Source organism: Gigantopelta aegis, chromosome 5 (assembly GCF_016097555.1).
Source record: "Gigantopelta aegis isolate Gae_Host chromosome 5, Gae_host_genome, whole genome shotgun sequence".
Lineage (NCBI taxonomy): Eukaryota > Metazoa > Mollusca > Gastropoda > Neomphalida > Peltospiridae > Gigantopelta > Gigantopelta aegis.
The window spans coordinates 14,016,615-14,027,657 of record NC_054703.1 but is presented as its reverse complement, the minus strand read 5'-3'; the positions used below and the strand labels follow the sequence as shown (position 1 = coordinate 14,027,657).

Below are 11,043 nucleotides of genomic sequence, written 5' to 3'. Positions count from 1 at the left end.
TTTAACGCAGATCTAAAAGTTTTAAAGTCCGATCGATAAGTCCACGCGAGTGGCCTCATTAAGGCTGTTTGGGTGTTCAGCTTAAAGGGACGAGATGGGTTGCATCCCGTCAAGAACCCCCTAGATTGACAGTCGATAGACGTTGAAGGTTACAGTAGTGCTGTGCTGAAATACAGATCTTGAGAAGCCGGATCCGTCTGAACGAGAGAGAGAGTATCAGACTAGGGTATAGTCCAGTCGTCATGTTTTGGTATAGTGGTGCGGACGGGCCCGACTCCGGAGGATACGAGATGGTATCACTATAAGGCAAGGTAAAGTCTAGAAAAAAAGTAGTAGGGGCCGACCCCGCTTCCTATTTCTTCTTAGAGAGGGGCGGTCAATCTTCCAGTGCTGCTAGGACAGGCTCGGACATGTAGAGACTAAACGCGAACAACCGTGGCGTTCTACAGAATGGCCGTCATACGAGTCACGAAAAAGACAAGTCAACAGTCAGACGGAGAAATGACGTGGAGACGAGGAATCTCGCTAAAATAGAATCCAATCTGGTGGTGCAGGCTGTCGAAACGAGAAGCGTTCCAAACGTTCAATCAGTTCCAGTGGCCGCATACATCCCAGTAAAAAACTTCATTTCGCTGACAAAAACAACGAAATGAAGGACCCCCAAGTCGAGCACACGAAAGCACGTGCAGTGTGCACAAGCCAAACAAACACGTCTTACCGCGTGGACCTCCAGACTGGGAATCTTTCGTCTTGAAACAAATTTTACATAAAAGTTTATATTGAAATTAGTTTCCGGCATAATTCGTAATTCACCCGGATCATTTCGTATACCCTCGGCATAATCCCGAATGTTTTCAAATCACTGGCATGATTTTGCAAGTAAGCTTTTGATTGGTCGAATGAAAGGTCAACTGGACATGAGCTCCAACGGGCTGGATACTGGATTTCATGTGATCATTTTATTAAAACCCTACAGGCAATTCAAACGTCTGCAAATTAATTTTAAAAAAATTACCCAGCGATAAGGCAGATGTATAGATATTTTATTGAAATCTCACCGAATATACACACAGTAAAACATTCTTAATAAACAATATAAAGGTGACTCATTAGGGCGTTATGAGAGACTAAAACAAATCACATTATCAATAGCAAAAATTAATATACATGTATATTATAAATACGTAATATATAAACAATAAAATACACGAGAAACATTCTTATTAAACAATATAACGGTTCATTGTTACACTATCGGTTATTAGAAGAACACTAACGGTGAACACTGCAGCCACTACCAGTGTTCATTGTTACACTATCGGTTACTAGAACAACACTAACGGCGAACACTGCAGCCACTATCAGTGTATAATGTTACTATCGGTTATCAGAAGAACACTAACGGTGAACACTGCAGTAACTAACAGTGTTTATTTAACACTGGCGGTTTAGTTTCCACGGCTGGTATTTCAAAGACCGTGGTATGTTCTGTCCTGTCTGGGAACAATGCACACTCTGCTGATGGAAACATGTTTCTTATCTAAGACTACGAGTAAAACATTCCAAATGTTTGACATCCTATAGGCCTAGGCCTAAGTCAATGATAAGTCAGTTTGTGCTCTAGTGGTGTCCTTAAACAAAACAAACTTTAGATGAACAGCAAACACAAGCGGTCACTACAAACGAAAACTATTATATCATGTAAATTCCGAAGTACGTCGACTGTGGCTGTTTGACAAGTCTCTCCACCGACGACGTCTTCACCATCACCGTGGCCCCGGCCTCCAGGTGGTAGACAGCGCCGATGTAGGATGTCGCGAAGGCGGGCTTTCCTCGTTGGATTTTACACGTTGACCGGCAGTTGGACGACAGCTGTTGGCCTGTAGGCCTTGGTGTCGTGGGAACGCGTTTGTACAGGTAATGACAAAGTCTGGCGAAATCGAGTTCCTTAGTCTGGGGACTGTAAAGCACTACATTGCTGTAGATGAAATAGTTCCCTTCTTTCTCCACCCGAATCCCTTCCTCAACGACAGTGAGTCCGTCTTTCACAAACGATCTCTTTCCATTTGATTTCCACCGGAGAGCTGAGATATATTTATCTGAAGAAAAAAAACACCCAGTACTAGTATTATTAAATATTAAATTATATATTTAGGAGATTTCAGGAAATTCTACACAATACGCAAAATAAATGAAGTGAAGCGTTTTATTTCATAACTTTACCGCTGTACGGAGTAGTAGAGCCATTCGCATTGACCACCTTGTTGCCTGTATTTCGTTTGTTTACGTTGTATATAACTAAAGTCCGAACCAAAATGTTAACAACTACGAAAAATTGCTCTCTTACCTTTATTTTTTGTTAGATTTTACCCACATTTTGTCCAGACAGAAATGTTGAAAAAAACACCCCATTCAATGACACAGATTCATCATAATAAATCATAACCATGACACCTATATCGACTTCGCTGAGATCGCATAGGGCAAAAAACATGTAATTTTGTGCCGGCTGCCATTTTGACTTTTTATGGAATATTCTCCAAGAGGGGTGAAAGGATATGACTTAATCTAACAACGTCTTAACATGTTATGATATAAAACAAAAACAAAAGCAAACGCAATTTTTTTTATTTTATTTTTTTATAATACCACTAGAGATCATTCATTTTATATTAATTATGTCACACTTTGGAGGCTTTCACCCCTCTTTAAATGGCAGACGGCAGAAAATTGCATGTATTTTTCCCTATGCTATCTCAGCGAAGTCGATACTGGCAACATCATTACAGACTTTAATTATTGCAGCTTTTTATACAGAATGTAACAAGAATGTTGTTGTGACAACAGTCTGAAAGCGACCTATAGTAGTTCATCAAGATAAACGTCTCCGGCACGATATTTATTATTGTGATGTTTACTGCTGTGCCGTAACATCCAATAAATGTCAAAATGTTAAAAAACAGACCGGAGATGTTTACCTTGGTGAACTAAAAGCGACCGAGACTACGTTGTATTTGTTTTAAATTTCACCTTTGTCATACTGCGCATCAGGGTCCATCTGCAGATGAGCTGCGGGTTTCTGTTGAGTTTTGTCTTCGTTTACAACAACAGCAACTTTCCTCACCCTCTGGAGATGGTAGTCTGAAATAATTTGAACGTAACTTAATGCGTGGTCAAAATACATTTTGTAAAATAACAACACCTAACACACTCTGTCTCTCTATTTACTCTTCCCCCACCCCCACCCCCATATATGTCCATGTATGTCTGTGTCTGTCTGTATCCCTGTGTATATATGTTTGTATGTCTCTGTGTATGTATGTGTATGTATGTATGTATCTCTGTGTGTATGTGTCATGTGCATGTGTATGTATGTATAGCTCTCTCTGTGTGTGTGCGTGTGCGCATCTTTGAAATTGTGTGTGTGCGTGAATGTATGTGTGCATACGTGCGTGCGCGCGAACTTGATAGAACGTACCATTTCTGATATCTCTTTCATAATTTTGGTCCAGTTGCTGAAAAATAATAATTAAAAATAAATATATAACCGTCATCTAGTATGGGAAGTTCGAAATACGTATTACACAAACGTTTTCTCATGACGTGGGGAAAAAAACGAATGTAAAAACGACACCTCATCAGATTTATTACGAACTGTGGTTTGTTAAAACCTAATAACTGTGACGTTTGTTCTAATGTGTCTTTTGAATCTCTGGCAAAAACTCTTTATGATTTTGGCATAGACAAGATTAAATAACGCACAACACATTTGCTAGAAACCTTATAAAAATGTACTAGGAAAACAGCAAATGATCCCTACGTTTAACAACTAAATACACTGTTTTACTTTCCTAAGTATAGGTTAGAAGGCATTAAGACGTTTCTTCAGAAAAAAGAAGAGGCTGAGCCGTTCTTATTTCTGAAGCCCCTGCGTGTGCTGTAACCTCACCGTGGTGCAGGGGTGTAACATTCTCTTTGAGAATGGCCAATACAGCACAAAATTGAAGTTTTGAGTAAAATTCAGTATCCGTAAAATTTTGTGATATTTGTGTTTTTGCACAGTTCTTTACACTGGTTTTGTTTGTCTTGAATTTTTATATTGATGTTGATCGTCACTTTATTTATTTGCATTACCATAGTTTGACACCCAATAGCCGATGTATTTTTCGTGCTGGGGTGTCGTTAAACATTCATTCATTCATTCATTCATTATTTCTGAAGAAACGTCTTAAAGGGACAGACCCTAGTTTCAACTGGTGAAAATTAACACTAAGTTTAGTTAATCTACAAATCTGTAACACATTTGGATAAATTTACAATTGAGAGAAACATGAGTTTGTAACTTTGAAATGGTGAAATACCATCTAAAAATAGACTAAATCTCGACTCCATAACTATTACATCTCAGAAGCACGTGCGTTTTTAAAAATACGAAAGGATTTTTGTGATATTAAAAACACCAGGATGACCAAAAACACTTCGAATGTACGGAAATTGATAACCTAAACCATACAATCTAAGTAAAGTATCAAAAACGGCTATAATAGTCAAAAATATGCCTTAGTGTTTAAAAACTAGGGTATGTCCCTTTAAGCCTTCTAACTGATTTAGACGGCATTTCGTAGGTTCATTACTTGATATGGGCGGGGCAAGCGTCATTGCGTGTTCGCGCCAATTGTTTTGACGTCATTCGTACAGCTCTTGACGATACTGTCTGGCGAATTAGGTCGAAGTAATTTTGGTCATGTAACTTGTTATAAAGACGGCTTTTTGGGGTGTCTTCACGATTAAGACGATAAAAATGCTGATATCCGATTGGTTGAATTGGATAGAAATCGAGGAAATGCCGTCTAATTTCGTAATGATTTAATTTGAAATTTCTATTATTCTTAATCTAAACTGAATTTTATTGGCTAAATATTAACAACGATAATAATTTAATTAGAAGAAGAAGAACAATGTTAACAAGAAGAAGAATATGAACAAAAAGATGAAGAAGAGAAAACCACAGAACAATTAAACGTGAACGGACCGACGACTTCAGACTGTAAAAGCATTCATCATTGGTTTTTTTTTTTTTTTTTTTTAAAACAGCCGAGTCGCATGATTCCTTTTAATGATGTAAGAAGTTTATAAGATAATTGTCCATATGGATTGTCGAATTACAGACTTTAACATGCATCTGGTGAGTAACATTTATTGTTGTAACTGTAAACAGTAAACAGATTTATGTTTGATTCCTATCATTGCATGTTTCAGTGTGTGTTTACGTGGCATAATAACTTGTAGCGATCTTTCCTAATACAAAACATATAACTACATATATTATTATTATTATGTGTGTGTACGTGGCATAATAACTTGTAGCGATCTTTATATATACTACAGATATATATAACTACATACATATATATATATATATATATATATATATATATATATATATATATATATATATATATATATATATATATATATATATATATATATATATATATATATATATATATATATATATGTATATATATGTGTGTGTGTCTTACTGCACAATTCACTTCCGGGTAAGAGTGCATTCATCACGGTCCATTATAGTTCCTAAATATGACATATGTTGTGGTTCACATATTCATTTCTAGTAATTAGACAACAATTTAAAAGACATGGTTTTTTCAATGGTAAGCCTTCAGGCTGGCTTTTGCCCATGTTATTTTGTAATATTTTGCATTGACCTGTTGGCACATGGGTGTATAGCGGAAGAGACAGCAGTTGTGAATGGGTTCCAGAACGACCTGTTCGGACCGGTATTACAGCCAGATGCGGCCATATAGCAAAACACAGACGGAAATGTTCTCAACCTTTGAGTGAAAAACATTTAAACGAATAGATAACGTATAATATAATTTGTAATCAGTCTATGAATGCATATGCCTACCTTTAGCATAATACTAGGAACACGTTCCCCGTAGTCATGGTAACAACAATAGAAAGAACCATTGACGGTTTTGTTGGTTGCAGTGACGTCACAGCACGTCTCTCCTGGTATACACGTGGCCTTGTGACAGATCTCCGAGTTACTGAAGACGGTAGAGTGCGGTTTCGTGTAGAGCTGTGATGTTTTATACACCACGACAGAGAACAGCATCACATTTGTAACCATCAGGAAAATGGCCACAGACTGACTAATTGGAAACATTCTGCGTGTTGGGCAAAACTGTCAAGAGAAGAATTTAGATCCCTGCTGGAGAACCACTCTGTAAAAGATTATTTAAAAAACAGTAAGATAAGTAAGAAAAAAGTAAGTCAACTAAGTAAGTAAAATAAGTAAGTAGATAAGTAAGTAAATAAGTAAGCTAAGTAAGTAAACAAGTAATTCGATACGTAAGTAAGAAAGTAAGCTAAGTAAGTAAATAAGTAATTCGATACGTAAGTATGTAAGTAAGAAAGTAAGTAAGTAAGTAAGGTCCATGCTTTTGTCAAAGGCAAATGAGCCACGTTCTCAAATGGGGACAAGAACTGTAACAAAAGTTACATAAAAAGGTATCACTCATTAAAACAACAATAATAAAATAAGCAAGCACAAGTACATGCACATAATATATAATATTTTTTTAATTTTAGTTTTTGCTCATACTGAAAGTGAAAAGAAAATATGCAAAGATTTATTTTGAAAACAAAAGTGCAAAGTAGTTTGTGTACATTGTAGTTCTGGAACTGCGGACAATTTCGTCCTGATAAAAACTTACGGAAATTAGCAATGTTGAATCATTTTAAATTAATATGACGGATATTCTCTCGTCGGATTAATCACTGAGGTCAGTCCCTATTTTGGGAGGTTACAATTTTTTACGGGTCCCGGCAAGATATTTGCGGGTTCTGTGTACTGGTCCTTCCACTAGAATGGAAGCCTGCGTAAGTGTTTGGACTTCCTAAACAGGGTAAGGACCTCCTTAACCCAACCTGGGTTTCTGCCAGAGGGTAAAATGGGTATGGCGCCATACCCAAATTATTATTTTTTTAAGTTAACATTTTGACAGAATTAATTACTCTTTATCATTATTGTATGATTTTCTTAACCCTAACCCTAAATGTAACCCATTTTCTTTGTAGGGGAGGCCCCCCATACCCCCATACTCCATACCCAAACATTTCTTTCTGGCAGAAACACTGCCAATCAATTTTGACCAATATCTTTAACATCCAGCGTCTGCAAGACCATGGAATGTATGGTAAACCAACGCCTTATCCACTTTCTGGAGACCAACAGTATATTGTCGGTCTTCCAGAGTGGTTTTAGGAGACACCACTCAACCACCGACCACCTGGTTAGGCTTCAAACCGAAATCAAAGATGCTTTTCGGAATGGGCTCAAGGTGGCGGGTGTGTTTGTGGACATAGAAAAGGCTTATGACATGGTTTGGAGACGCGGGTTGTTATTTAAAGTTTATCAAATGGGGATTAAAGGGGCAATGTTCACCTTTATTGCAAAAATTTTAGAAGAGAGAACATTTGCCGTAAATGTAAATGGTTATTTTTCCCCCATTTTGAATTTGGAAAATGGTATCCCACAAGGCTCAGTGACAGCGCCTACACTTTTTGGAATTTTCATTAATGATTTGGCCACAGCGCTTATCACAACTGATAAAAGTATAAAAACAACGCTTAGCAGCGGCTTATTTCCCGATGACACAGCTTTCTGGAGAATCAGTAAAAATGTTGATGATGTTAAAAAAGATCTCCAGTATGACTTAAATAACCTCCATAGATGGTGAGCAGCCGGGGGGGGGGGGGGGGGGGGGGGGGGGAGGGTGTTACCATTTCCAAAGCTAAAACTAATAGTATAGTTTTTCAAAAACGTAGAAATTTTAAATCAGCAGGTAATTTGGAATTAAAATTTAAAGATGTGGTAAGTAAGCAGGTGTAATCTGTCAGGTTCCTAGGTGTAATCTTTGACCATGCCCTTAGTTTTGGCGAACACATAACTGAGGTGTCCGACAATTGTGTCTTTTTTTAAAAATCTATTAAGAATATTGTCTGGCACGTCATGGGGTGCAGATAGAAAAACTCTGCTTATGATCTTCGAAGCCTTCATTGTGTCTAGACTCCAATATGGAGTGCTGGCCTGTGGATGTGCTTCCGCAACTCACCTTAAAAAGCTTGATGGAGTGTATGGTAGGGCCCTCAAGATAATTATTGGGGGTGCTATTTGCACTCCATATGACAGCATAATGGTTGAGCTTGGAGTTTTGCCTTTAACTCTTACAAGAATCAGACAGGGATTCAGATATTTAACTAAAGTAAAGAATCTCGTGCCTGACTCTCCAATTAATAAACTAACACCTCATAAAGTTAATACTGTCAGGGATTAGGGCATATCCATAATTTCTTATTTAAATAAATTCGCTACTGATTTTGGTGTTGTTAGTCTAACCATGAGCGCGGCCATTGGTAAGTTGAAGATGCCATGGCGACTTGAACCCCCAGTGGTGAAGTTCCACATCCGCAATGAAATTTTGAAATTTGACAACCCATTATTTAAGAAAATAATTTTTCAAGACGTGGTGGAGAACTTTTACCCGGATAGTATTCATGTGTTTACTGATGGGTCAAAGGACCCTACTAGTGGCAAAGCGGGTATGACATTTATTATTCAAAATTTTAAAAAGGTAACTAAACCGATAGTCATTAGGGCCAGGCTTACAGATAATGTTTCAGTATATACTTGTGAACTTTTAGCCATACTCTATGCGTTGATGTGGATAGAGAATTATAATTATAATTTGTCGTTTTCACTGACAGTTTAAGTGCTTTGCAGGCGATTATGGGCTGTGGCGGTGTACGACCGGAAATTGTAAACAAAATTTATAAATGTTATAATAATATTATCACGAGTGGAACCACAGTAGTGTTAGAGTGGGTGCCGGCTCATGTCGGTATACCAGGCAATGAGTTGGCTGACGTTAACGCCAAAAATAGTCTGCGTGACGTTAATACTGGCATTAGTGTAGCATATAACTATAGTGAGGTTAACTCAGTATTAGAACCACGCCTTGGAGGTTTATGGCAAACCAAGTGGGACCACCATACCAGGGCGTGGCATGCACATATCAAGCCAAAGGCGTCAGGGCCTGGACCAGTTTCTTTTAATATTAGAGCTACAAAAATCATTTCAAGATTAAGAATGGATGTATGTTTTGGTTTAAATAATAATAAATTTAAAATTAGAAAGTCTATTACACCCAATTAATTGTTTAGTGTGTAACAAAATTGAAGATGTTAAACATTTCTTATTTGTGTGCACTAAACAAATTCAAAATAGACTGAAACTGGAAAAATTCTTTAATAAAAATAATTTAGTGTTCAACAGTTGTAACCTATTGAACCCACCTGCTGAGCACAAAAAAGTAACAGACAGGCTTCTGATTGCCTTTGTGCTTCAATCAAAAATCGATATTTGAGTTTTGTACTTTGCCAACTGCTGTTCGGTTGATCGTTTTAAACTCTTATAATTTGTTGTGTGGCTGCTATGTACTTATTTAACAATATTAACTATCAATGTTATTATTATAATAACTGGCATCGTGGAATATCTATTTTACTCACCATATTTAACTTGTTTCCTGGTATTGATGGTCATTTTTGACAAGTTATCTACACAGGTAGCCATTTTGTCTGGGAAAGTGGGTTTCCCCCCAGTTTTATTTTCCTCCCTCGTCCGTCGCACCGGCCTCGGTGGCGTAGTGGTTAAGCCATCGGACTACAGGCTGGTAGGTACAGGGTTCGCAGCTCGGTACCGGCTCCAACCCAGAGCGAGTTCTTAAGGGCTCAATGGGTAGGTGTAAGGCCACTACACCCTCTTCTCTCTCACTAACCACTAACAAACTAACAACTAACCCACTGTCCTGGACAGGCAGCCCAGATAGCTGAAGTGTGTGCCCAGGACAGCGTGCTTGAACCTTAATTGGATATAAGCACGAAAATAAGTTGAAATCAATCAAATCGTCCGTCGCTCGAGTAAAGCCTACCGCACACGAGAGCTATCAGCTGAGCAAAAAGTCTCAAGTAACCTTTTGCTCAGCTGTTGGCTCTCGTCTGCGGTAGGCTTAACGCGCCTGGCGGGTTTAATCGACGGCTTTTAATTGTACCGGTTTTTAATATTTTTAATAATTGTATATAAATTGTAAACACAATTTGGAATAACCGAGTGAGAGAGAGCCATTCAAAATCTACACATAAAAAAACCCACAATCAACAAACACACATGTACCTGTGGTTGGAAAGTCAGAAGTGAGTCAACGAATGGACAAATCTAGCATTAATACATGGAATGGCTCTCATTGGTCCAAATTAATGACATGACATTAATCGGACATGACGATTGGTTAACCTATCATAACAATTCTTCGTAGAAATAACGAAGATTAACGACAACTTAATTATAGCCGAATATTGCCGAAAATTATACATCGCTACAACAAAAATTACGTAAATAAAATAAACAATTCTAACTTAATTATCTTCTCAAATGATATCCCAAAATACAATATAACATTATTATTGTTTAACCCCTCCCCAAATATTACACAACGTGATATTAACTATAAAATCCAAGCCTAAACATTACAACATTATATGGTCTCATGCCACTGTTTGGAAAATCAATGGATCTGAATGATCGTTCCTGTAACTTTACCCATCAATAATCTGATTCATAGAAGGCTGATTAAAGTGCTAATAGGGTGCTAGAAGATGTTAGTATAAGAAGTTCAGAAACCAAGAATACAATTAAGAAACCAAACATAAGTAGAAAAAGGACAGACAACAAATCAGATTATTCAGGAAAGTATTGGAAATATACAAATTTGTTACATTCCCCTCGAGCACTTGAACTCTATGCACACATAGAGTTAAATTTTTGACACAAATTGTGGCACTGGTTTGAGTTATATTTCCAATATATATATATTACTTGCTTCCTATTTAAAAAAAAAATATATATATATATATATATATATATATTACCAATGTACATTTACCCACGTCTTA

General features: G+C 37.3%; 1 protein-coding gene across 1 annotated transcript; it reads right to left on the bottom strand.

Annotated features, from left to right (window-relative positions):
* Positions 1 to 1,022: 1,022 nt before the first annotated feature.
* On the bottom strand, positions 1,023 to 9,839 carry LOC121373399 (lymphotoxin-alpha-like). Its single transcript, XM_041500043.1, has 5 exons — positions 9,601 to 9,839; positions 5,933 to 6,251; positions 3,479 to 3,515; positions 3,031 to 3,141; positions 1,023 to 2,099 (listed from the first exon to the last, which is right to left on the bottom strand). Exons 2-5 carry the CDS (start codon positions 6,191 to 6,193, stop codon positions 1,693 to 1,695), a joined length of 816 nt encoding a protein of 271 aa, XP_041355977.1. The 5' UTR covers positions 6,194 to 6,251; positions 9,601 to 9,839; the 3' UTR covers positions 1,023 to 1,692.
* Positions 9,840 to 11,043: the final 1,204 nt, after the last annotated feature.

Excerpts from the sequence above, each read along its gene's own strand:
- LOC121373399 (XM_041500043.1), bottom strand. The coding sequence starts at position 6,193 with ATGTTTCCAATTAGTCAGTCTGTGGCCATTTTCCTGATGGTTACAAAT. Across the intron at positions 3,516-5,932 it reads TTCCTAGTATTATGCTAAAG|CAACTGGACCAAAATTATGA; the intron begins GTAGGCATATGC and ends ATTATTTTTCAG. Across the intron at positions 3,142-3,478 it reads TGAAAGAGATATCAGAAATG|ACTACCATCTCCAGAGGGTG; the intron begins GTACGTTCTATC and ends AAATTATTTCAG.